This window comes from Pseudopipra pipra, chromosome 3 (assembly GCF_036250125.1).
Source record: "Pseudopipra pipra isolate bDixPip1 chromosome 3, bDixPip1.hap1, whole genome shotgun sequence".
Classification (NCBI taxonomy): domain Eukaryota; kingdom Metazoa; phylum Chordata; class Aves; order Passeriformes; family Pipridae; genus Pseudopipra; species Pseudopipra pipra.
The window spans coordinates 69,346,473-69,374,058 of NC_087551.1; the positions used below are offsets into that span (position 1 = coordinate 69,346,473).

Sequence of the window (27,586 nt, forward strand, 5' to 3'; positions counted from 1 at the left end):
GAGGATGAAGAACCATGCACAAGTTGCAGCTAAGTGAAACTCCTTCTAGGGTTAAACTAAGAAAACGAGCCTGGAGATCAGGAAGAGCTTCTGGGTAGGGAGATGCGCTGAGTGTGGGGTCAGGAAAGCAGTGTGGGCTGGGGCGCGCAGCTGTGTACAGTGGGCGCACCAGGGACTGCTGCTGCAGAGCCTGGCACTGCGCCGATGAAGCGGCTGGTGTGGCTTAGCAGGGCTCTTGGAACCCCGCTGCACCATGCCAGCAGTGCCAGCACTACTCGGCTTTCAGGAACTGTGAGAATACAGAAGCGTTTCAGCTCTTAGGAAAAGCGAGTTTCTGCTCCTTAAGAGTGTAGAGAGGAAAGTGGAAGTGCCTTGAAGTCTAACCTAAAAGAAAGAACCAGACGAGAAATCCTTTTTTTTTTTTTTTGTTCTTTATATAGTTCTTGCACCCATCATGTGATTGTCTCCAGTACTCTGAATCACAATTGTTTTAACATTCGGCATTGACAGTAAGAGACCGAGGGCTGAAAGCAAAGGATGACTTTCCCGGCGAGGCACATCGTTTTGGAATCATACCGGGTTTCCCCTACAGTAACTTATCTGCGGGGCTCAGGCAGAAGCAGCCTGATTTCCCACGAGAGAGGGAGCGAGCTGCACGCAGGCATTTCCAGAGGGTTTTGAGCTTTAAAGTGTCACTCCCCCAGAGAGGCTCTCCCACCGCTGCCGCCACGTTGTGCCGTGCATGCCTCTTCCACTTCCTGCTGCAGAGCCAGTTCTGCCGCTTACCTGGGAGAGGCAGGGAGGGTGTCGTAAAAGGAGGAAAAAAAAAACACCCAGCCGGCTGAGGAAGGAGACCCGGGCACGCCCGGAGAGCGGCGGGGAGCGCAGGAGGCAACGCCAGCCCTCCCGCTTTCCTCGGTCAGCTCAGAGCGAACTTCCCTGGCCCGCAAGGTAAGAAGTGTCAGCGATGCTTTCTCGGCTCCTGTTTGTAATTAGCTGCTGACCCACTTGTGGCTCTCAGTGGGGCTTTTTTCCCCTCAAATTGCTGTCTCGCTCGCTTTCTCCCCCTCTCTCCTGTAATGATAGCCTGAGCTTCACAGATGGTTACAACATGTTTCAGCCATTTCGCTGCAGTTTGTTTGGATTTTTTGGGTTTTTGTTTCGTTTTTTTTTTAATCAGGAGGGGTTTGGGGTAAACACTGGGAACGGACACGCCTGGTGTCGAAATGCTGTCCTGCCTATTTACGTAGTTGCCTGGCAATGCCTGGCAGCCAGGCCTGATCCCGCTCCCGCCCTGCACGGCTCTGCAAGCTTAAGGTGGTTTGTTGGCCGAGGCTTCTCCTCTCCTCCCTTTCCCTCCTTTCCCCTCCCTTCTCTTCTCTCTCCTCTCTGCTGCCTTGGGGCCGCATAGGATAGGTCCATGAACCTGGTGAGGGAGAGCTGACTGGAAGGCATGGAGAAAACAGGATCACAGATCCCTTTTGCATTGTCCTCCATAGCATTGGTATTGAAACAGTGGGAGCAAGGTGGTAGTATTTATTCTTAATTAGATAAAATCAGCCATATAAAACCCATTCACCCAGTAACTAATTGTTTCAGGATACAGGTTTTGTAGGGTTTCCGTTGACTGGGCAACAAGAACAGCACATCTGGGCTTACTGGTCCTTGACCACCACCACTGCCCACCAGATCAGAAATTCCCATTTCCTGCAAGCCCTGGGCGGGTTCAAGGCCTGAACTGGTCACATCAGTGCCGTTACAGGCAGGCGTCAATGCCCCACCATGACTAGATAGGCCTGTGAACCCCACAGCTGGTGATGCCAAAGACAGGGGTGCGAGGGGCACAGGCAGCAGGGCTGGTGCTGGCGAGCATCTGCCAATGGAGCTGCTGCCTGCAATGCCTCTAATGCCTCTGAGGCTGGGCTTGCCCCTGCTGAGTGCTGGCAATGTCTTGAAGCATGCTGGGTTTTTTGTATTTTTTTTTTTTTTTATTCAGTTGGGTTTTCTTTCTGTTTTTCTAAGGCAGGAAACAAGGCACGTGCAATTATGCTGTTCATGTCTGTCAGTGCCCCTCACCCCCAGCCGTGGCTTTTGAAGTTTGGCAGAGGGTACATGTCTGAAAGATATACATTCTGCATGTTTCATGACAACGAGTGAGGCTGTCCTCACGCCAGCTGAGGGAGAAAGGTCAGGTCTCCCAGGCTTCTCTGCAGCCTCCCACCGCCCACGCACCCCTCATCCCTCGAACTGCAGAACAGGGAGAGTGGTTGGGGATGCGAAAGACATCAGCCCCATGAAATACTGGAGGTTCTTCCTTATTAGGAACCAGAATCCTCTATGTGAGGCATGAAGCTATAGGAAAGCAGGCTGAGGGCATTTATCCCTCTCGTGGTGGTCCCTCCATCCCACCCCACTCAGCCAGCTCCAGGTTTTTTGACAGGATTTTTAGATGTGCCAGGGCCATGGGATATCCCACGTTGGGGTTTATTCAGTGCTTATGGGAGTTTTATTGCCAATGGATGGGAAATAACCTCTGGAAAACAAGCACATTTTTAAGAATATCTAAGATCACTGCAGACATTTTCATATTTCACAAAGTTTAGAAAACTGACAGGAAATGCTGCCTATATCTGAGATGCCTGTTTGGATCCTGCTTGAAGATGTCGCCCTTCTAATTTCTTACTACTTATTGCCCAGTATTCCTATTACTTGTATATTGACATCTACATTAAAGAGACAAAAAATATCAGGTCTACTCTTCGCACCATGGATTGCCCAGTGAAGCAACATTAGTGCTGCAAAAGAGAACATGATGTTTGCCATGCAGGGAAAATTTGAAGTATGTTCTCCTAACACATGTAGACTTTCATGCCATGGCTGCAAAAAATACTTAGGAGCAACCATATAGTCAGTGTGGAAGAGGAACATTGTTTTCCTATTCTTTTGCCTACTTTTTCCAGAAAGTATAAAAATAAACATTACCTGCCCTCGATGCCTAAAAATCTGGTCTAGGAATGTGATACACTGCCTTAGTCCTTGCTGTATAGAGTACCCAAGGGAGAGGGTAAGCATCTGTGATGACAGCAGCCAAAATTTTTCATGGTGAAGTGTGAAACTCTGGAGCTTGGATTTCTTTGGCAGTGTTTATTTAGGTTATAGATCCAAGAGAGTTCCCACATTTGCACTTTCTCTTCCTAAAAGGATTTCTCTCTGAGATTTTTTGAGCAAAGTTGTGTCTAGTGCTTCTGTAGAGAAAGCTGCACTTAGAGCAAGTGTACTTACACACTTATGCTTACCTAACCCCACAGCAACAGCATTCATTGCAGTCTCAATGTGTGCATCTTTACTGCAGCTTGCAAATTCTGCATCCGCTTACTCCCATCCTGCAGATGGATATCAGCAGCACCAGGGAGCTTTAAGGATTCAACCAAAGTATGCAGGAATTATTTGGAAATCAAGAAATTTCTGTCTATCCCCACCCCTTGTGATCTCAACTTTGCCTTAATCTCTACCCATGCCATTTCAGAAATGCCATGACTAGTGAATAAAAAACCCTGTCCTTGTGTGTTGTGCACCAAGGAAGGTGAGGTTTCTTTCTCATCTTAATATTTTCTGTTTTAACAAGGTAGACAAATATAACTTTGATCAAAAGAGCAAAGGTATTTTCTCCCTTTCCAGAAGCAACAGGGAGCACTGCCATGCTCAAGTTGCAGAATCTCTCTTCTGTTTCTTCATGACAGAAGGTTTCTAATCAAAAGCAGATAGATGGTTAGTGTGTGTTTTGGGACAGCACATCCTGACAAGTCTTTGTGCTGGGAAACAGATGAAATACCTGATGGATTTTGCAATCAGCTGCAAGAAAACAGCACAGATGAGCCTGAGCCCAACACCCTTCCTGGCCCCTGGCCAGCCCCTTGCCTCCATCGGACAATTTTTAGGGGAGTTTGGCCATTGCTTTGAATTTGGGTACTCTAGTTACCTACAGAAGAATTTGCTCCCCTTCATTTATCTCTCCCTACAGCTTCTGAGGAGCAGCCATGACCAGCAGCAGCAGGCTGTGAGCAGGAGGGCTGGGCGGCCTTTCCTGTCTTCCTGGCAGGAGTAGTGAAAGAACCTCTCTAGGTGTGGGAAGCCTCACAAGGGAGCTGGGATGGGCTTCATCCCAGGAGCTTGAGTCACTGAACACCCACCCACAAAGGTTATTTGCTGAGTTAATGCATGGTGCAGAAATGGGTGTATCAGCAGAGGAAGGAAAAGAAGGAAAAAGGGTTGTTTAAGGAGCTCCCTTGACGTTTTTTTGCAGCAGTACAGGTCTGGATACTCTGTCCCTTTAGGAAGGGCCTCTTCACTTCATTAAAAGCAGAAATATATGCAACAGCTCCAACTGGTTATCAGTAATCTCCTGAATAGTCATAGGTGTGGGGGGGATATTAAATTCTTTAAGCTTTCTGGCAATATCATGATCTGACTTGAAGCTGTAGCGTGTTTAGAAATGAGATTGGGCGCGATCTACTCTCTCCAGCAGTCTCTGTGCCAGAAAAGGGATCAGGCTACAGGTTTCTGAGGGCATTTCAATATGCTGAAGCATTCCTCTACCCTAGTTCTTCAACACGGGAGACCTAAGTGAGTAATTTTTCTGTGCTGTGCATAACTATATTTACAGGATAAGCTAACTAGAAAAGTCAAATGAAACTCAGCAGCAGAAGGCAACCTAAAATACAGGCATAATGGGCTTGGTGTTGGGTCTTTTTCTGAAAGCCAAGGATCTTCAGCTGAGCAGAAACAACACCCTGAAGTACTGCTGTTGGAGGAGGATGTTTTTGAATCATCTGTTACATTTCCAGCAGTGTGAGGATTTCTCTTGGGAATTCCCATCCACATACCATTGCCAGCATTGCTCAAAAAGTGTTCAGCATGTCCTGGGGTTAATTTATCCTTGGGACTATCTCTCCAGACAGAGCTCTGCTGTTGTAACAGCTTCTCTCTCCAACCAGAGCTACTAAGGGAGGAGGAGGATGAAGTCACATTTCCCCCTTTTTTAATGCCGAAGCCCTCACCCCTTTGGTGCCTCCTTCCTTGGCCCTGTGGGAGCAGGGGCTGTGCGTGGGTGTCAAAGCTCAGCTATCCTGCATCAGGGTCTAAGCAAAAACCTGTCTAAAAAAACTAGAAGTTTTTGCAGGTAAAAAAAACAAGTGATGGAATGTCTTTTCTGTCTGACTAAATTATTTTACTCATATATTTGAAGTAATTTTTTTAGCTTATGTTACACAGGAAGGAAATAAGGCTCTCATTTAAATATTAGGTCGATTTGGGAGATAAAGAGGCATCTATCCTTCCAGAGATTAAACTAATAGGAAAGACATTTTTAAACTATTCTGAAGAAAGACATTTTAAGAATTTTGTAGATGATCATTTGCAATAGTGTAATAAAGTCTTAATATCACTCCTTCAAAAGGCAGAGTAAATACATTAAATAGCAAACTTGAAGAAAACAAGTTTGAATTTTCCCTGCCCATGTTGTGCCGTTCATTAGAGTCATGTAGCCTGTGCATGATCTGTTTCACTGATAGCCAGATGTTAGCAATGCAACTAAGAAAAAAAGACCAAAAACTTTGGAGGTTATAGCCTCCAAAGGAATTTAGTAACTTTTAAATCCCATCTGACACCCAATCCAAAACCAATTTATTTCACTAAGCTCTGGATTGAGTTCTTGGTTTCTCCACAGAAATCTGTTCTTCCTTTCATGGTGCTAAACTAAAGGCTATTGAATACAGAAGATCTGAATTCAAAGTATTTTCTAGCATTTTCATCCAGCTACTTCAGGGACCATCAAAGAAGCATTTTAGTGTATGAGGTATTGCAAATTTGTTTCTGAAAAGTCTCATTTGCATGTGGCCAGTTGTGTGGCCAGTTGTCCCCAGGCCACAGCTGAGCTTGTGCTTTATGAACACCAGGGTGAATTTTGCACAAGTTTACTGGAGATGGTCAGAGGGAAAATAAGAGTTTGCAATGTGATTTGTGCCACTGGAGTGCATGTCATTCATTTTACAACCAAATAGACAGAGATAGCCACAAGTTGAAGCATGTCTGAGCAGGCACTTCAGGGCCAGATGATCCAAGGGTCAGGTTTACAAAGCTGTTATGATGAGCAGAAGACAGATGGTTTGTAGGGTGTTTGACACCTAACCTTCATAGGCGCTTCTCTAAGCCTATCAGGGGACCACTCAGCAGCTTTATGGCTTGATTCTTGTAAATCTGACTTTGTGCAGTACTACCCTGTGAGTCACCACCACAAGGACAGTCATCATTTAAACTGCCATCTGACCAAAGGTCCCAGGCAAAGGACATTTTGCCACCTTTGCAGAGCACAGCACAAGTCCCTGTGTCATGGCCCCGTGCTGATTCTGAGAGCTCAAGGTTTTCCCTTTCCCATCACATTGGTTGTGACTGTCAGAGAACCGTGACTCAGCGGGCTTGGCCAGTGTTTGTGATGTACTGTAGAGGGAAAGGGATGCAAACCACAGGGAGAGATATGTGATGGCGGTGAGCTGACCATCAGGGTTTAAAGCCTGGTTGCTGGTATGGGAAGGAGCTGGTTTGGCACCAGACACGGCGCTCTCATGCAGGGGCTGCATCTGTGGGAGCAGCAGCGTGTGTGCTGTGTTGGTGCAACTAATAGCTGCTCTGAGGGTTTGCCTACATGGGAAAATTTACCAGCATAATTATCCCACTGTAGTTATCCCAGGATAACTCTCCCTGTGGATGTGCTTAATATAACATAGGGTATGTATGAATATATGATAAATCTTCTACACAGATGGGTTTTAAGTTACATAGAGGAGCAATATTTACATTGCAGCCCAGCACTAAAGCACAGTTTTTCTCCTACTTTCCAGAAAATGTTACACCCAGAATTTTCTATGTCAGAGGTACTTTCAGGGGGAGGTTGTGTCATTTGATCTGATCAGCATGAATGTAAAGCCTCACTCTTGCCCTCTTAACAGGGGGCACAACATTCGCTTTTACAGAACTGTTGTGAGAGCCAGGGTGAAGGCCAGGACACTGCCTTGTACCTCTCTGTGATCCTGTTCTACTGTTTTTTATACTGTGGTCATCTAAATATGTTCTTCATTTAACCCTTCTGTTCAAGATACCGTGACTGAAGTCATTGCTTGAGTGCTTAGTCCACTCTCTTCTGATAACTCTCCTACTTGGGATTTCAGCTCCTTCAATGTGATAGAAGGTAAATGGCTGGGGAAATGATGACCACTGGGCTTATTTCTCTAAACTCCATGGTAAGAGATAAAATTTGCTGGCAGGAAGCTAATCAGCACTCTATAAGAGGATGAAGATGGCTGCGCTTCCTGAAGCCCACTCAGCATTTACCCATCACTGCTGCTGTCGTTCTGAGTGAGGGTGAAGCAGCACTGTCCATCATTGGGCATCACTTGTCTGAACCAAATTTACTGACAGCACTCCCAAAAGGAAGTGATAACTTTGATTTGGGCCCATGTTTGGGCCCAGGTCAATTCTGAAGGAAGGGGGAAAAATTCCAAACAGTAACTAATCTCTCTAAATTGCCCTTTAATTTTCAATAATTTAAAATAACAAGAGTCATATGATAATAGGATGGATGAAGTGGTATGATAAAATAAGCAGCCACAATTGGAAACAAGCTTTGGAGTTGAAATTACTCAGCTAGGTGTGTGGTGAAGTTTAGATCTGAGGCATCAGCACGAAGCTATTATTAGAAGGTCAGGAGTAAAATAATTGCAAGTGATTGAATTCCCTGGATTATGCCTAAACCAAACCGCCAGACCTAAGTAGTTTGATCTATTGTCAGGTGCAGAAATTACCTTTGAGAGACAGTCCATCTGCTTTTGTCCATCTCCAGTCTCAGCAGGAACAGTGAGTTCCAGAACTCCCATAAAAACAACTGGTTTGCACAACACGATTTCCAAAACTTTAACTGGTATTTCTTTTTCAGACAGAGTTATTTTAGGATTATTGTCCATGTGAAACTGTACCATGTTCACAAGAGCCCTTTCTCTTGTTTTCCAGCCTGCTGAAAAATCCTGGCCTTGCAGTAAGGCAGCTGACTCGCTTCCAGTTCAACTACAAAACTTGGAAATGGCCTCTGTGTCAGGTTAGTCCAAATTATAACTCTGTACTAGCCACCTTTCAGCTAACCCTCTACTTTTTTGTTTTTCCAGAAGTCACCCAGACCTTTCTTGCTGTTTTCTACCATCTTTTTAAAAAATATTAAAATATAAAGGATATAAAGAATGCATACTGCTTTTCAGTACTCCAGCTCACAGTCACTGAATGATGACTGAGGATAGGCATTTGCCTCTATGGCTGTCCATCTACAGTGTTTCTTCTTTCAATTTTTCAGGGACTTTTGTGGGACGAAGCATACCAGTTGAAGTGGATGAATCCATACCATGGTCCCAGTTACCTGAACATGTCTTGGAAAAGGCTTTGCACCCTTCTGGAGAGGATATGGAGGATGAGGAGGCCCAGAGGCCATGTGTTTCTCGAACACCTCAGCCTGCCGCCGATCCATCATGCCTTTGCAGAGCACCAGCATATCATCAGTCAGCACCGTCTGTTGAGCTGGACAGCAGCTTGTGGTCAAAATATACTGATCCTGATGGAGATGGACACTTCTGTTCCTCCAGTGAATCAACAGCAGGAGTATTTCCCTCCAAGAGGCATCTTACAGCTATGGACAAACCAGGCATGCAGCCAAGATCACAGCTTTCAGCTGACACCAGGCACAAATCCAGTAAATCAGAGCAGATCTTGTCTGATGTTCCTGAGGACTCATTGGAGGAGAGCAGCCAAAGGAGTTCACAGTCACAACAACCCTCAGGAAACAGACACCCAGCAGAGCTGGGGACTGTGGATACAGGGTACAACTCCCAGTCACGAGACGTAATGGGCATCAGGCACCTGGAGCCCCCCTTACCGCTGGTGTCTGTACTGAACTCTCAGGATCTCCCAGGACCACTGATCTCCAGAGAGTTTTTCGAACCTGAGCACCAGCAGTGTCCTATGTGCCAGCACTTGCCCCATCCCAATGCGCCCTTGCAAGCCCCCGGCTGCTTTGGGCACCAGTGCCCGGCAGAGCAGCACCCCCAAGGCCCATGTGAGTAGCACCACTCATCCTGCAGGAGGTTCTCTGGGTGTATCACAGCCATCGCTCACCCAGGCAGTGTTTCCCAGTGTGGCATGCAATTATTAACCTCTTTAAACATCTATTTGCAGTCCTTTTACAATTTCAGGTTTTTGAGTTATGCAGCTGGACTCTCTGATGCAAAACCTCTGAGCCAGATAAAAAGTTAAAGAGATCACGGTTACTCATAAATGCAGGCTAATGATTTTGCCTAGAAACTAGCCTTTGCTGGTCACGCTGAGCATACAAAGCCTCTCCCTGCTGTTATTTCATATTCTAGTCATTTCCTTCCTCCTTGCATCAGTCATTCGGCAGCCTCCTATACTGACTTAATTCCTGTTTTTTTCTTAGATTTGCTTGCTCCCACTTGGATCCCCAAAGTTGAGAATTTCCTGCCAGGATCAGGATGGGAAGTTACCCTTGATCTCTGTAAATAGTATCCCTCAGCACTATGACCAAACTCACCCATGTGTTTTATTTCTATGTGAAAAGAGCATGACGTCCATCATCCTCATTTTTTTCTGTTGTGAGCTGAAATGAAAGCTCATTACTTAAAATGGAGCCCTCTCAGCTTCTGGTGATTGTATCGCTGAACGCTGATGTGCCTCCATCAATATGGGTGTTTTGGCTCTTGGAGACTACACGCAGTTTACAGCTTGCTATTAATTAGTATTCCTTTTCAGTCTCTGAGATTTTTATCTGTTACGAAGTGAGCTTTGAACATTCAACAGCAATATAATTGTTTTAATACAATTTATATTACATTAGACTCATGAGACCCCGACCTGTTTTGGGCTGGCTTTGTAATAAAAAGCTGTAGGCCTGTGCTGATAACCCTTTATTATTTTTTTTTAACCTTCTGTTGACTCTACAGCTGTTTAAAGAGTTTTGTCATTCCAGCAATGTGCTATAATTAGGTATATGAAAGAGAGAGGGTTTCAGAAAGTCGGTTTCCAGCTCTAATTTTGGAACTTCATAAAGGGGAAGGGGCTACAGATGGACTTTCAACAACTCCTACAGCTTAACATTTGGAAAATGTCCTCTGCTTTTCTTTTCGTACCTTCTCCTTTCAGTTCAGCTTTCAGCAGACAAAGAGCTGGTTGCACAACACCCCTCACTATTTACATCCATTTACCTCCTCCACAAGTGGGCATCATGAGAAGTAGGACATTTAACTGAATGGGGACATTTTGTTTGAAAGCAGGAACTCTGAAAGGCTTTCTTTAGAAAAATCACTACCATTTCAACCATATCCAGAGGGCAAAAAGAGTAAAATAAACTCAGATGGCTGGAGCAGATTTGGTCAGGACCAAGAAGCTGGCAACTGTACTCCTGTTTCTCACATGCCTGGTACAGCATAAATCACCTCGACAGCTCCTTGCGTTTCAGATAATTGTTGGGCAGTGGCAACCCACAACAAAGCTCTGCAGTTTGTGTGTTGCAACATGCCTCCCCTGGGGAATAGCAATTGTGCCTGGAGGCTCTAAACTGGCTCCGGACACCTGCTATTTGAGATACAAAAGCAAAACTGCTTCTGAAGTCAAAGAAATTCTCAAAACAATGCTATGTGCCCAGGGATGATTATTTCAGGTATCTCTATATGAGAGGTGTGTCGGTGTATGGGGGCATATTTCCCTGGCCACGTTGTGCTTTGAAGGGCAGTGACTTCACCATTAAAGTGCTGTGGATCAGACAGATCCAAAGGAAGCCAGTGAAACACTGGCCTTAAAACCTCTAAACCAAACTGAGTCTCCCAGATCCCTTCCATCTTCCCTAGAGCTGGTCATGAGGAATCCATGAGAAAACCATATTGATTTGTAATATTATTCTCCCAGCCCTTTTCACCCTGCCCTGTTGCAAACAGTTAAGAGGGGGAGTGGGAAAATCTAAAACAATCTCAACAAATGCAATGTTGCCAACTCACAATTTCATCAGGAAAGTCTTTGTAATTATAGGGTTGGTTGGTTGGGGGTTTTTTGTTATTGGCCTCTGGAATTGGACTATTTAATCAAAGCTTTGTTTTCTTTCTTTTTTCCTCCACTTTAAAAAAAAAAACGATAGTCCTCACGGCTGCTAGGGAAAGGAAAGCATGACCCCCAAAAAGCTAAAAGGATTTTAAAAAAATAGTTTTGGGGGGAAAGAGCATTTGAGTACTGCAGCTTTCAGAATCAACTCTTAACACCATAATCAAGCAGTGCTAGTAAGCGCTGCCAGGCTGGACTTTGATCTGCACACAGCAGTTTGAAGGTGCATGGAGCTGCTGCCTAATGAAAACTGCAAGCAGAAAGACTGGGGGGGGGGGAAATTACTTTTCCCTATTTGAAAAGCAAACAGCTTACATTGCTTTCTCTTTCAGTTTATGCCAACAGTTCCACTGTACATTAGTTATTGAACAGCATTATGTGCTTGTGCTCAGTAACAGTGAGGGATTTTTCAGAATTACTTGAACAAAATCGTCACTTTGGGCTTCCCCTGCAGCCTCCTGGATGGCAATGGGAGCAGCAGCAAGGCCTTAAAAAGTCACTTCAGCAGAAAATTCACACAGGGGGAAGTAACAAACTAAGAGATTACTTTTTCTCTTTTCATTTACAATAATCACGGTCTGTTTAGCCTTAGTGTTGCAAACTGATTTGTTCCAGGATTTTGCATCTGCTTTCATGAGAACTTTGGGATGATTCATTTTTACAAGTTATTGCCAAAAAAAAATTTATAAAAAACCCCCAACCCCTACTGAAAAACACTGAGGCATGGTAAGTGCAGGGACAAAGCAGCCCTGAATGTTTTACTGTCAGTTGTCCCAACAGCCCAACCCAGAGCGAGGATCTGAACCATGCCAGGTTCAGATGTGAATGGAAAATAGAAAGCTTCAAACTATAAAATGTTCCTTCATCTGGCTTCTTCCAGAGTGAGATACCTGCAAATGCCTCCAAACTGCTCAGTTTCCTGAGACATGAAGGAGGACGTGCCTGGAAAGGAATAAACACAAACTGAGGCAAAAATGTGTTGGCTGAAATGATAGTTGCTGCCTTTATTTTCTCACCCTCCCAGACGGCAGAGCTCCTTACCAACATTTTGTACAGACATCGCAACCACTTCCTCCTGTTCCTGGACCTTGCATGAGAGTTATCCGCCCAGCCCAGCAAGTCATCCCAAATTACTCAAACCTTCGTGCTCCCAAGGGCACTGGAGACCGACCACCACCCCAGAGGACATGCTCCTCCCCTGGTCCTCCTCGATTCCCGTAAGTATGCCTGGGAGCACTGGGGGTTGGGGAATCTGGAAGCTCCAACCAGTAATTCTGAATCCTTGTACTGTGAGTGTGCCCGGGCTGCAGGGGGGCATGTGAGATGCTGGGTCGTTTTCTTTATTTGCTATTTTACACCCAATGGGGGCCTGACCTTACCTCAGAGAACTTCAAAGCCAGATACCTGATATGTTGTTACAGCACACCCTGAAATGCACACATTAAGAAAGATAAATGCTTGAAGGTTAAAGGGATGAAGGGTTGAAAAATATCTCAGTTGAAACCTTAGAGCTCTCCTGCTCAAGGGCAAAGGTCAATTTGGTGGCTCACTGTGGTCTTCAGCTTTGCGCTGTACCAGCCTGGGACAACTCAGTCATTGGCTTCCAGTGATTTCCTTCTTCTCTCTTCTGTGGTGCAGAGAAAAAGGGAGAAAAACTCATAAATTGCTGATATATCTCTACACTGCAGCTTGCAGCCTTTTCTATGATTTTTCATGTAGTAGTGTAACACCACACATCTGGCACTTTTCATCCAGGGGTTTTTGACTGGTTTTCAAATATTAATTTACCAGGCCTCATATCCTTATATGTACATCATTAGCAGATGGGAAACCTATCCATGCAGGATTTTTTGCTTCCAGACTCTGTTACCTAAAAACAAATTGAAGCTTCAGATATTGAGGATATTTGAAATCAGACCGTTTTTATTTAAGTGCCACAATACTTTTAGTGGTGTTAAACTTACAGGCATCCGTGCTTGAAAATGTCCACTTATGTGACATGGTCTTGGCAGGAAACTGGGAGAATAGGCAGGACAAAAGAGGGCAGATGACTGAAATATTGCTCTGCTCTGGCCTGTGAAAAGTTAGGGGCTGTGACAGAAAAGTGACAGCAAGATAAGGCAATTCTCTCTGCAGCAGAGAGAATTGCACTGAAGAGTTTGTATGGAAATGTAAAAATGTCAGGGAATAGTGGGTGTCCTTTGCAGTAGTAAAATTTAAAAACAGACTCAGAATTTTTGGCACATTTTTTAGATAAAGTGAAGTTTGGGGAAGATCTGTAAATTAGCCACAGGGTGGGTTTTTTGTGGCCATTGTTGAGGTGCGTTTTGCTTTTATATGCTAAAAGAGATCCAGAATATGCGGGGTCTGTCCTGTGGCTGCGTGACTGGTGTTTGCAAGCTGATTCCCAGAACAGCAGTTATATGTTGGTAATATTTGCCTATAGAGTATTTTGTAACAGAAAACATGTGCACCGAAATGAATAAACCAAATCTTAATGTGACAACAGAAAACATGCTGTGACCAGCCTGTCATCATTCATTTAAGGAAGGCTAAGAAAAAAAGAGAGTGGTCTTGACTGACTAAACATCACAGCTCTGTGGGGAAAAGCTCTCAGAGAAACCTAATGCTCATCCAACAGATTCAACCCAGCAGATTCCCAGCACACCTCACATAAAAATCTCTTAAACTGTGAAGCCAAAGTGTCACAAGACAGGAACTGCTAAGCTTCCAAAAACATACCTTTCTATCTGTTCACTACAATGAAGATGTTAGGCAAGATTATTGCACGTCTGGATCTCCAGTCCGTGACATGAGAAAGCCTTATTTGGGTTTGCCATTCCTGGTCAAGAAACTAACTTTGTATCCTTTAGGAAAACTTTGTGTTTGTTCAGAACTGGAGACCCTCCAGAGCTGGAGGTGGAGTGCCCTTGTAGCCCCATTTTTCCCAATTCCCACCTTGCTCTGTGCCCCCTGTGCTGCACAGGATATCGTGAGAGCATGTGAGGTGCCATGAAGCACCCCTTAGATATTGGGAAGAGGTTACCCAAGTGCCACCCTGCTCCCATACATGCATAACAACATCCACACCGCACTATTTCACGCTCAGAAATGGCCTTTGCTTCTGCTAATTGCAAGCTGAACAGCTTTCAGCTATGATGTGACTTACTTCCTGTGATTGATATTGCTTCAGCAATAAACTGCTTCTTGAGGTAGACTGTCACCAAAGTATCCATTCAAAAGATGCTGTAATGACTTAGTACCTATGCTGAGTCAAGCATCTCTACAAGAACTTTTCCTAGCTAATATGTAGATCAAGTTCTTAATGTGTTATTAAAAGAATAAAAAAATTCTGAAATTCTGAATTTTGCCTGAAAAGAAGTATTTTTAAAACCCCCACTTGCTTTTCTTTGTAGAAACCAGCTATACAACCAGCTGCCTAATGGTCAGATGCCACCCAAGGCATGTGGCCCGGATGAAGCATGCGGTTGTCCTTCTGACAATTTTCCATCTCCAGCTGCTGTCCCAAGACCTCTCAGTAACCCTGCAGCCAAGGGAACTCTCAGAACCAGCAATTTGCCGGAGGAGTTGCGTAAGTGGTTGGTTAGCAAATTTGTTCTATGCAAGATTTTACAGCGCAGACTAACAGTTTTAGGTGGGAAAGCTCCAGAAGAGGGAAGGGAGCAGGAAATGGCAGGGGGAATGACACTGACACAAAGACAACAAGAAAAGAGTGAGTGTCATCACATCTGTAGAGTGTGTCTGTGTTCTGTGGGATGGAATTATCCCCTTGAATCCTGAAAATGTAATTGTCATTAATTGCTTGTTATTTTGTTTACAAAAAGTAAACACTGTTTAGGTTGTTTTCATGACTCTTTGCTAAACAGGATGTGCCTCTGAGGCAGGAGGGGCTGAAGCTTACAGTAAAAGCCTAATAACAAACAAAGTCCTAGGGATAAAGCATTGCTGCCTGTCCCAAATGAGACAAATATGTTGAGCCTTGAACCCAGTTTCTCCCTGACCTGGTGAATGGAGAAGACTTTGGGTCAGGAACCCATGCTGAGGGCAGCACAGATTCTGGCTGAGGTGCTTTTATTGCCACCAGCCCCACAAACACATTCACCTTCAACTCATACAAGGAAGTCAGGTTTCAGAAAAATGAGTTCCTTCTTAATGCCAAGGTGGCTAGTAGGTGAGAGGTAGCATTGCTAAGAACCCTCCACATCTCTCCTGAGGTTTTGATTCTTCCTTTTGTCTTCATTTTGCACATCACCTTTCTACTCCAGAGAGTGGCATCTCTCTGGCCTGTAGGAGTGAGTTACAATACCGGGTGCCACTCTTGGATATACTCTACTTTATCAGTTAGATGGAGGAATTACTGGATAAAATAGTGTCATTTGTGGCATGTGCTCAGCTGGGTTAGATTAGCCAGCTGGTTTACCCTGGTGCAAATCCATGATTCTTTAGTTAGTATAGAAAGCCCTTCCACAAGGGCAAGGACAGCTGAAGGCCTTGTTGTCATCAGCTATGCATCCTCCCTGCAGAGGGGGTTAATGCTGCTGCAAGGTGAGGCAGTGTGGCATAAGGGCCCCTCCAGCTCCATATCAGATCAGTGGAGTCTGGGGGAAAGTTGTGCTGGTTGCAGCCAGTGCAGGCAGCAGGAGCTCTGGGTGAGAGCCCAGCCTCACTTATGCCAAAGGGCTGGGGAAAAGCAGTTCTGGCCGCAGGGCACAGTGAGCAGCAGTGATGTTACCCTCTGCAGCTTGCCAGCAACAAGGCAGTAGGACCTCAAATCTACGGCAAGGTTCTGTACAGGGGGAAGATTTCAACACCAAGGCACTGCACTATCCCACATGCATTTTGTAAATAATCCTAAGAAACCGAAGTGGGCAGAACCTGCAGTTCTGGAACAGCAGGAAAAGGAGGGCTGTGACAGTCTCACCCTCTGAGTGGTATATTTAAATGTGTTTCATATTCATATGGACTTTCTCTCCCAGGCAAGGTCTTTATAACCTATTCAGTGGACACAGCAGTGGAGGTTATGAAATTTGTGAACTTCCTGTCTGTAAATGGATTTCAAACTGCTGTAAGTATTCCTTCCGGAGAAAATTAATTTCAACCAGGGAAGAAAAGAAACATTTTTTTAAAAAGCAGAGGCTATCCATTTGAATGTTTTTCTGTTTATCATCACATTCTGTAGGTTAAAGAAGATACACAGAATGAACTAGCCTTGGCTTTGCAAGTTGTAACTTAAATTATTTGCCTTTTTGTTGATTCATATTTTAACTGAATTTTATGCTTTGAAATGTGCTTTAAAAATGACCCTGGAAAATTTCATTTAGTGCCACCAGATACCAGATGGGCAATTGTATGAGGGTTTGTGAGCTGTTCCATTAAGATTGTCTCATATTTGATCTGTAATATCAATATTAAAAAAGGTCAGTTTTCATGTTCCTCCCATCCCAGCTTTTTTTTCTGTGATGCTATTACAGTTAGTTCTTCAGATGTGAATACCTTTCTGCTAAAAAATTATCTAAAATGAAATGAAACAGCCCATCTCATGGTTTCATTTGTTTTGTTATACTTTTAAAAGGGATTCTAAAAATCATTGGCCTGAAAAGGTCTGTGTCCCACTGTCTAATCCCATAAACCATTCAAATTTTTACTGAACTTCTCATGAGTTTGCTTCGACACAGCAGCTCTCTCTAAGGGATCTATCCACAGAGGCTCTAGGATTCAGTGTTCATCAAAATCTTGATTCGTATTTTCTTATTTCAGGAGTATATGCTATCTGACCCCTCAACCTTCACTCTTTGGCTCCGATTCAGGAAACCATTTAAGCAAGTGACTGTCATTAAACTGAATGAGACTTGGTGGGGGGCTTTGCACACGCTTATTTATTTTCCTGAATCAAAGATTTTTTTTTTCCAGAGACTGCAATTATACTTCTCTCCAGCAGTTCTGTACTATGACCAATTCGTAAGAAAGCTTTGGGCACCATAGAGTTACAGAGTAGAAGGCTCATTAATTTGCTGCACGGGCAACTCATGGACCCTGCTGCAGAATAATAAATACAGCAAAATGGCCCCAATGCAAAGAAACAAATATGCTTTCTATGTACAAAAAGGGAAAAAGAAAAACTTAAGAGCAGAACATGACTCATCTATCAAAACTTGGAGAAGTTATTACTTCCTCCATTGGTCACAGTCACTGATTTCTGGTTTCTGAGTTTATTGGGCATGCAGAGAAGCGAGCAGTGTTGGTCATATTCAGTCTATGAAGTCCTCCACTGCTCTGCTGTCGCTGAAGTCTGGGTTACTGCATCCAGTATCAGTGACCTGGCTGACTTCCACCACACACCCTGAACATTTAGTTCAATATGAAGCTAAAACTTCACACTCGGTATACCCTTGCAGCCAGAAGATAGTGGGCGATTGCAGCTATACAGATAGAGAAAGTGGGCAGCCAGCCATCCTCATGAGATGTTTAGAGTGGCAAAAAAAGCCACTTTGCAAACATCACATATCTAATGTTCACCAGCATTGTTTTTTCTTGTTCCATCAAGTGAAAAAATGATTGGGAGCTGGGAGCTGGCAGGGCAGGGCAGCCAAAGGCCCAGCAGGAGCCCAGCAGTGTGCCTACAGCAGCCCCTCTGTGCCTGACTGGTGCCCATCCAGCTCCACTCTGAACTGCAGGGAAAGGGGAGAAGTTGTGCTTGTACACATTTCTTTCCTAAGGGAATCGGGCATGCCTGTTAGAAACTAGAGAAAAGAGTAGGTGCCATATCAGTGCCATCAAATGGAAGGAAAGGTGAGAGGATGTTCACCATGGACTTTCATTCTCTTGCAGATTGATATCTTTGAGGACACGGTACGAGGTATTGACATCATTAAGTGGATGGAGCGCTACCTAGGTGATGTATGTAAGGGCAATTTAACCTTGTTCATAGCAGAGGTGACCTGAGGAAAATGGTTGAATTATAGTAACAGGGACAGAATCAAAATGCAAGACCCTATTGTCATCTTCCCTGCCCCTACAAAAATGGCAGAGGCCTTACAGAGAGAGCGTAGGCAAATCTCACTCACTTCTGTGTCTTACGGTCCCAAAGCTCTCTCTTTAAGAAATGAAGTGCTAATCCTGGAACTCTTGCCAAATTCCAATGCTGGCTGTTACATTCAGCCTGAAGCTGCCATTGGACAAGTTGTTCCTCCATCTCCTTTTTAAATTGTGGGGTTTAGCTATGTTTGGTTAAAGTGGTATCTGTATTTCATCCCAGGCTGCATAGTTGTGGCTAATGTTCATCCTTCTGACCTGTAGCTTTTAAATTGCTATCTAAAACACTGAAGGGTTCTTCTGGATAAACAATCCTATATGTATACTGGAAATTGGTATTCTGTTGGTTGATAGATTTGTTCTCATGACTTGGTATCTATCTAAGCAGTAAAACATAGAATTATCTTGCTGCCAGTGCAGTTCCCTGCAGCAACAACTTCCTCTGAAGTTCAATTGAGCGGTGAGCGCACATCTTTAGGATTAAGCCAAGTTGGTCACGTTATACCAGCAAAGCTGGACGCAAACTGGTGATTCTGTCGCTTGAGACATGTCATCATGGAGTGAATTCCTTGGATTCATGCCTTGCTGAGTAGCCACCAAGCCTCTGACTCACTCTGAGCAGATCTCTGTGGTTCAGGAACAGCATGGAAAAGTGGTGGGCTCTCCCTGGCCTGAGCAAGAAAGCTTAACCATCTGAGACAGCACTACACAGGTTTCCTGAAGATATCCATCAGGGCACCTTAGCTCATGTACTCAAGACATGGTACAACTGCATGCAGAGCCAGCCTGGGGCCTCTGCCATGGAAATGCAGTCATGCCTTTTGGAGTTTCATCAGGACAAATTACGCTTGGTCTCACCATGCGTAATGGAGGTACTAAAACTAGAAGACAGCATGAATTTGCTTTTGCCAAAAACATCATTATCACTTAAAATACAAACTGGCAGATCTCCTTTAGGACTCCAGCACGGTCAATGGGAGAGACAAGTATGTGCAGAGAACAATTCCATGCCTCCACGTGAGGATCTTTCTCTGACTGGCCACCCTAGAAATGTTTGGTTTCCTCCATTTACTGTAGAGGCACTTTCTAACTTCAGAACCCTTACACGTGTGAGGAGGAAGGGACTGCTTGGACACAAGCAGGGAATGTATGCAACTGGGCATGTGTCTTTCTAACCCTCCACATCTGTAAATGCTTATATGCATGTCAGGCATGAGCAAAAGTAATTCTGGAGTATGTTAAGTCAGTGTAAAGGATAATGGCTCCTTACCGTATTTGACCCTGTGATGGGGCAAATTCTCTTGATGTAGCACAGAAGGAAGGAGTTAATTAGGTGCCGGGCTGACTATGAGCCACAGACTTCGAAGCCTTACACAGCCTGATGTGGCTGTGTCGGGGATGAAAGACAGGCCCTAGGTAAACTCAAGTTGGAAGCTTTCATCTGCCAAGCCTCTCCACTGGCCTGCCATTAAGGAGGAGAGATGTTTCCCAGATATGAAGGATGACCCCTCCAGGGAAACCTGAGCTCCAGTGGGGGGCTGGGATTAAAGAGGTCACGGGCTGGATCCAGGCTGTCCTAGCAAGGTAGAGGAGCATTGCTTTCAGCCAACTGGGCGAGGTGGGACAGAGCTGCTAGGTACCCCTAAACCTGCCCAGGCCATCCACAACAGCCCACCCCTGCACACTTCACCACTAAGATCAGCAAGAGAAGATGTCATTTCTGCTGCTGAGAGCCCTCAGGGTAACTTCCATAGACCACTGCCTTTAGTGGCTTTTTGTATACAAAGCCATAGATGGCTAAGTAGATGCACTTTTACATAAGCTGTTGGAAAACATTTAGGTCTGAATTTTAAGATAAAACTTTTCTGTGTATGCACATAGACACTCTACACTGATAAAAAGTAGCCTCATATTACAGAGATTCCAAGTATAAACTGGTAGCTGCTAATATATCTCTTGACATTTAGATTTTCTATATTACGAGATCTCGAGAAATAATGAGGCGAACGAGTGTATGAATTCTCCTGTATTTCCTGCCAGAATGAATGAGATCCTCTCATGTTTGCCAAGAACACAAAGATCACTTAAAACACAAACTGGCAGATTTCCGATCTGCTTCTACCAAACACGCTGCGTTTCCCAATTTCATAAAAGTGCTTTTCTCCCTAACAGAAGACGGTGATGATAATCATAGCAATCAGTCCAAAATACAAACAGGATGTGGAAGGGGCTGAATCCCAGCTGGACAGGGATGAACACGGCTTACATACTAAATACATCCACAGGATGGTAAGCAAGGACATGCATTTGCTGTTTTACAAAGACTCTGTCTCTTCTCAAAAGACAAATCTGTCTCCAAATGGCAGGTTCTTTGCTTTGTTTTCCCTAATCCCTGTAGTTAAACACCCCTCTTTGGAATTCATTAATCCTTCCTCTCATCAGATCAGCTCCGTATGCTCATTAACATCTGCTAAGAGGTTCAAGGGAGAAAAATCCTATTAAAGGTGCTCATCTTATTTCTCCATATTCTTTATTGTTCCAGGTTTTTTTCCCTCCTTCACCTTCTTGAGCCCTTGTATAGCCCTGAGCACAATCTTATCTAACAGTGCCTGACCTTCCTCTCTATAAACAGCCTCTGTTGTTCAGCCATCCCGGAACTGAGGTATTTTTCAGGCAGCAAGGCTGACTGAAAGGTGGAATTGCAAAGCAAAGGCCAGAGGTGCAAGGGGGGATTCCTGGAAGGTGACAGAGGACCAGACACCCTCTCCACAGCCTGTCACAGGATGGACATTTAGCCCAGAAGATGCCACAGAGCCATGAAACTGATCCTTTCTCCCTCGTTTTGCAGTGTGCTGCCTTTCTCACCCTATAACCCATCTGATTCCATAGTTTCGTCCTGCAGTCAAACTTTCCAGAAGCTGTCACCAACAGATGAGCTCTCAGCAGTATTTTGCTGTCCTTATCACCCCTGGGATGCCTGTGTCCAGAGCCATGGGGAACAGGCTGGGTCCTAGCTTGGACACAGACCTGGCCTCTGGCTGAAGTCTTTCACCCTGTTGGAGACTGAACAGGGGCCTTAGTCAAGTTGAGCTTCATCAGTTAGAGATGGATTTCGTGGGATTGCAACTGCAGCTAAACCTATATTTATTTCATACCACAGAACTAAATGCTCAAAAAAGGCTGACATCTTTCCTATATCATTTCTGTAGTAATGAAGAATCAGATTAACTGGCCAAACCAAACCAAGTCCACCAGTGATAGATAAAATCACTTAACAGAAGAGGAGGTTAAGTAAGCAACAAATATTTTTACACATAGGGTTCAGATGCATGCAAAGAAAAATTATCATGGCGTTACAATAGAACTGGCATTTTGTTCTATTCTAGATGCAGATCGAGTTTATACAGCAAGGAAGTATGAACTTCAGATTCATCCCTGTGCTTTTTCCAAACGCCAAAAAGGTAAAATACATGCATGCTTATAAACTTGTTGCATGATAAGTACTTATTATTTTGATCACAATGCACCAGGTGGAATCTTAAAACTAAACCACTCAATTTCTTGGTTCTTAATACCCCACTAGTAATATTTCAAGGCTCCATTTTACATTAAAAGTTTATAGTTTTATGTACATACAAATAAAAACTATTTCATCCACAATATAAATCAGTGCATAAATGTATTTCTGATGATGAACGTACAATAAAACTCAAATTGCCTTTAGCATTGAAAGAATTTAAATGGGGAGAGACAATCTATCCAGGAAGCCTGCTTTTTATATTAACCCTTTTATAATTTTGTCCAGATGTAATGCCGATGAGTGAGATGGGCAAGATTTATGACTGATGTGAAGTGAGGATCTGGAAAAGGGTGTGTTGAGAATATAAAAATAAAGAGTATAATAAATATTAAAGTACTAGGCTGTTCTTGAACTTTGATGGGCCCATCAAAGGCAAACTATAAGATTTTTTAGGACTTGCAATTTCATCTGCCCTCCTTACTTGTTTTGAAGACCCATTTGAGAATAAGAAATAAGTAATGCAACAGATTCTACCTCACTCTGAGAGAATCTCTTGAATTTTTACAAGGCCAGAAAAATTAAATGACTTCATATATAGTTGAGAAATAGCGTTCTTGCCCAATCTCATGCATTGGATTCATGTTCACTTTTCATAACTAAATGCTGTGTGCACTCTTGGGTAGCTGTCATGTTACCCCCAGGTAGGTACAGCTGCACTTTGGAAAAGTGTGGAAATTTCTTTATATTTCCTTGTGTGACAAGATTTTGGAACGTCGGTCAAAATTTAAACAATGTTATCAATGATTATAGGTCTGTGAAGTCCCACTGCACTTCTGGATTTTGGTGTAATAAAATTATTTAGGCACCAATTTAAGCTCGGAAATTTGAAAATACATCCCTGGGTTTGTAAAATATGTGAGGTCCTTTGGAATGAACGGTACCTCTGGTATTTCATGTAATCCCTTCCTGAATGGTCTCAGTCTGGTACTTATCTTAAGTGTGAAAATTGGGATACAGCACTGGTGGAAATTGTGCAGACCAAAGGCAGGGAACCAGCCAGCATTTTCACTCAGTCTTTGCAGCTTGATTGAGTGGAAAGGGCAGGATGGCTCCTAACCTTGGGGCTACTTAAGTGCCCACCACATGAACAGACCCTACACCCTGGTTGCAGAGAGAAGTGTCTCAGGAGGCACTGTAGCTGCCTTTGGGCTTTGAGACAGAACAAAAAGTTATGTTAATTTTGGCTGAACATTATTTATCGGAAGACTATTTAGCATATAGCAGTGTTTCTGTCAGACAGAGATCTGTAAGGAATTTCCAGGGTTGGTTTATCCAGCTGCCTCTATCGAAGCAACAGGCTCCAGGCATCCTTCCTGCCTATCCTCTGTTGTCCACATCACCCTTCAGTTTTTTGAGAGGTGCCTTTCTCATTACATTATGCAGATCAGAATTTTTTACTGCCATTAAGCTTTCTCCACGTATTTCTTTGCTACATCACCTACCTTCATCCAGCTAGTTAATGATAATGTAACTGAGGACGTCATGGGTGGAAGGAGAGCACCAGAGCCTGAACAAGCTGCAGTAATGAAATCCATAGGCAGTCAGAGAAAGTGAGGTACCTGAAAAAATGCCAAGTATATGTACAATTGGATGGTGTTGGTGGGCAAATTATTTCAATTTTGTCTTTTATACTGTGTTTTATATGCTCAAGTAGCAGTGGAAGAAAGCAGAAAATGGAGGTTTGGAGGTTTCATCTGGGGATGTGGCTATTAGATGAGTTAATCTCATACAAAGCACACCATAAAGCACTGCTGGTATGTGAAAATTAGTCAACCTCCAACAGGAAGAGATCTATGTGATCCAAGGAGCGTTCATTAGGAAACGGAATAATGAGGGGGCAAAAGCACAACACACAATTAAGGTGGAACTGGGATTTCCAGTTTCCCATTGTACACTGCTAAAGGAGACAGGGGTCTTGCTGGTTCAAGGTTTGCATCGCAGCAATCCACAGAAATATGTCTTCATCTGGCCACCTCATGACCATTAAGCCATGATTGCCCCATGCTGAAGGCTCCCTCTGGCAGAGTGGAAGCAGCTGGAGGGGTGAGATGAACAGGGTTGATACCAGGGAAGCCAGGACATCTCAAACTACGCTCTGCTGTCATAGCCCTAAACAGTCCTGCCCTCTGCACTAATACACTCTGCCCTCTTCCTACCAGTTTAATCCTCAGGGTTACAAATACTCATTCTATGGCATAGAGAGAATTTCCTCTCAGCTTACAGATGCACAGCCAAGTTAAAAGAATTTAAAGGACAGTAAACCATTTTCCCATTACTCCCACCTGTAATGACAGGTGTCATATGGCAAGGAAAAGCCCCTTTTTCTCTCTCCCTGCTCCCCTGGGTAAAAATAGCAGCTATAGTTACCCCTTTACACACCTTCATCAAGTTAAAATTACTGATTAATGTGCAGGTGCTTTTTGCACTGGCTTCATTATGGAGGATATTAAACGAAACTGCAGGAGCAGTTCTGGAAGAAAGGTGCGGAGTCTGTCTCTGGATGTATAGTGCCTCTCTCATTATATCCCCACTTACTGGTTTCTTACCTATAACATATTTCCCACACTAATTTCCATCTTAACTAATGATTTCCCATATGGACCTATATCAAATCCTTTTCTGAAGTCCAGACCAATTATATCTAATGCATTTCCTTCCTCAAAAAATTGTAGTTTCTTATCAAAGATAGAGAGAGGGCTCTTCAGTAAATGCTTGCTGTATTTCATTGCATTTCCTTCTACAGCTCTTAACAAGATTTAGTAAAGAAACAAATTTCATGTAACAATGGTATGCGCATGCATGCAAACATAGTCATCTTTTTTTCTCCCAGTAACATCTGAATCACTTGGCCAATTCCAAGCAGCTTTGTCAAAAGAGTACAATTCACAAAGACTAAAATCCATTCCTATGCAAAAAAAACCCTAGCAGGTGGAGGCAAGAAATCTTATTTGTGCTCCTAACAAAGGGAATGCTGTGGGATCTTGCCTCACAGTGAGGTGTCCACCTGGTTTAAAACCTGCACTTTAGGGAGAGCACTGACCAAAGCCTATACTTTCTTGAACACTGGAGGAAGAGGAAGGTCAGGCTTGATAGATACCTCTGCCACTCACGAAGCTGCTTGTTCAGAGGCCTAGGTGAGTTCAGACTAATGGGTGTGTAGGTGCCTGTGTGACTTACCTCTTTCTTCCTATACATAAATGCTATAGATCTAACAAAGTGGTTGCAACAATTAACACAAACTGCTCCCTGAGCAGGGAAAGTGATGCAGCTTCATTCCTACAGCTGAACAGGCCAAGGAAAAGACATCCAATTTGAGAAGCACGATACTTGGAAAAGAAAGATTTGGACTGCAGCTAGATTGTTTGCTGGCAGGCAGGACATGTGCTGCCCATGCCAGGGCATCCCCTGGCGAGGTGCCAGAGATGTGGTTCACACCAGCATCTTTTTGCTCTGTCCTCTTGGAGCCAGCTCCACTACCTTGACAGGAACTGTGCTGCTTCTAACAGGAGCCACCTTGGGAAAACACTGCCTGCTAAATGAGAGGTCCAGGGAGCAAGTGCTGGATGTCCTGGCTGCTCGTGTTGCTTACCTCCTTTCTCACTTTGGTTGTGTTCTAGTGTCTTTAACTTCAGCTCTCCAAAAGAAATCTACATCTCATGGTGACCATGAGCTGGTTTTGCTCAAGGATCAGTCTGTCTGTTAATTAATGGTATCATAATAGCCCTTCACCCCTAAACATCCAGGCTGTCTATATGGAAACCTCACAAGGCTGTGGAAACATGCAAACATGAAGTCTGAGTGAGTCTCTCTCCATCAGCCTGCTGTCACTCTCTAGGGCCATTGTGGTCCTGGCTTCATTATGTTAATGGCCATTAGCCAACCCCTATGAAAGACTGCACCTTTCCCAGGGTGCAAGGAGTGGTGGAGGTTTGACCCTGCTAATCTGGAGATGCATTAGTCTCTCCTCAAGCTCAGCATTGGCCTCAACCTCCTGCTCAGGAGGTGGTCAGAGAACACCATACTTGTTGAAGGAAGGTGCAAGGGGAGGGTGAGAGGGCTACCAAGATGTGAAATGCTCCCATGGGGTCCCGCTCTTTCCCTATTGATTCTCATTCCAAGGTTGAACATGTTGTCTGGATCCTTTAGCAGCTACTAAGGTGGCAGCCTTTCCCTGCACAGGACACTGAAATGTCTTCCTTCTCTTCTCAGTGTTTATTTTCACAAGCCTTTCGATGCCTGTCACTGAGATGAGACTTCCTTTGAAATGCGAAATTAGCCAACATGATGGCAGAAGAGAAAGAGAGACAGGCAAGCTGTGAGATCACACAAAGTTCATTTATTTAGGAACCCAAATACAATTCTGAAGCCAAATTAAAATTTCTTGTTGTTACAGGAAGTGCCTAGAACAGACAAAATGAAATCTTGCTTGGCAGGGCCTGACAGAATCTGCAAGGTTCTGGTACAGATTCAGGAGGATTTACAGGATTTAGTGTTTATTTTCCTTGTTTTTTCAGGAACATGTGCCTACCTGGCTGCAGAACACCCACATTTATAACTGGCCAAAGAATAAGAAGAACATCCTTTTGCGGTTACTGCGGGAGGAGGAATATGTTGCTCCTCCAATAGGCCCTTTACCAACACTCCAGGTTGTGCCGTTATGAACATTATAACTTAAAGTGTATGTTGAGCAGTTGCTAAAGGGTTGTTCCTGGCACAGAGCCAACGCTCTTCCAGATGGCTCTTTTTGATGACAGAAGACACTTTCTGCTAAAGGAATTGGTTGTCTTGGGTTACGCAGGCTCAGCTTGTTCTCTCCCATGTTAAACAACTATTTCCAAAGCTGATGGGGCAGAACTCTTTTCTTTAGATTTTTAAATAAGCTGCAAATGGAAAGAATGCCCAGTTTTATTTTAACATCTGTTTTTAACATATTCCTTTATTAGTCATAATAGCAAACAAATACCAGAAATAATGCTGCAATAAGAGTAAAATAAAAATTACATTCTCCTTTTTGCTCAGGGTTTCTTTAAAGATATTCCTGCCTTGTATAGCATTATCAAACCATTAATTTGTATATACACTATTAAATATTTGCCTTTTTAAGGCACCTTATATATTGTGTCTGCTTTTATTATTGCTGGGAACAAGGGAGAAATGGGTTGGATAACGCAAGTATTCCTTAGCCTGTCTTGCATAAAGACACTTGTCTTCAATTAGAGGACTTTCAGATCTGAAATCTCTGGAGTTCCCTTTCCTTACAGCAGCAATAGTCCAGAACAGGAGACCTAAATGCATGACTACGTGTGTGCTGTCAGTGCCACGGAACACTGCAGTATTTTTTGTAGCAGCCCTTTAGGTTCATTGGTGCTCTTCAGCCCTTATTTAAAACAGACCATGTCAAAGGACAGTTGGCGCTTGGAAAGCCATCAATTGTTAAGAGAAAGAACATTGACTCCTACAACTTGTATGCAGTATAGAACAATAAAATAATCAAAGATGGAGAGCCATGGGGTGTTGGCAACCGGGAAGGCTCAACAACATCACGTCTGCTAAAATTGGAACATTTTTTTACAGAGCACATAACCATGACTTTCGTGAGGAGTCTTTGTTTTTTAAACAGCCTTAACCTTACTGAGGTAACAGTGGACAATTGGCTTGAAATTCTGCAGCCCTTATTCTTTAGAGCAGTCACACAATAATGTCTTGCTCTGACACCAGAGCGCTTCATGCCTGCTCAATGCAGGCTCTCAC

The 27,586-nt window shown here is 43.8% G+C and overlaps 2 protein-coding genes across 9 annotated transcripts in view; one reads left to right on the top strand and one right to left on the bottom strand.

Moving 5' to 3' along the window:
• Positions 1-518: 518 nt before the first annotated feature.
• TRAF3IP2 (TRAF3 interacting protein 2) lies at positions 519-26,949 on the top strand. The gene is given in 11 exon segments (XM_064649745.1): positions 519-820; positions 823-951; positions 8,062-8,146; positions 8,396-9,151; positions 12,227-12,419; positions 14,619-14,794; positions 16,200-16,288; positions 18,052-18,120; positions 20,428-20,544; positions 21,642-21,716; positions 26,350-26,949. Coding segments are annotated over 11 exon segments (1,914 nt in total). The 5' UTR covers positions 519-742; the 3' UTR covers positions 26,497-26,949.
• LOC135411745 (sterile alpha motif domain-containing protein 1-like) overlaps positions 12,178-27,586 on the bottom strand; it is a 48,986-nt gene continuing 33,577 nt past the window's right edge. For 3 of the 8 annotated variants that reach the window (XR_010429277.1, XR_010429276.1, XR_010429278.1), the window contains 3 exons: positions 25,013-26,715; positions 23,278-23,394; positions 12,178-12,829 (listed from right to left, as the gene is read on the bottom strand). The gene's annotated coding sequence lies outside the window, so the exon portion shown is untranslated. Of the gene's footprint in view, positions 12,830-23,277; positions 23,395-25,012; positions 26,716-27,586 lie in introns of those variants that run through there. The other 5 variants (XR_010429275.1, XR_010429279.1, XR_010429274.1 and 2 more) reach the window with 3 other exon arrangements.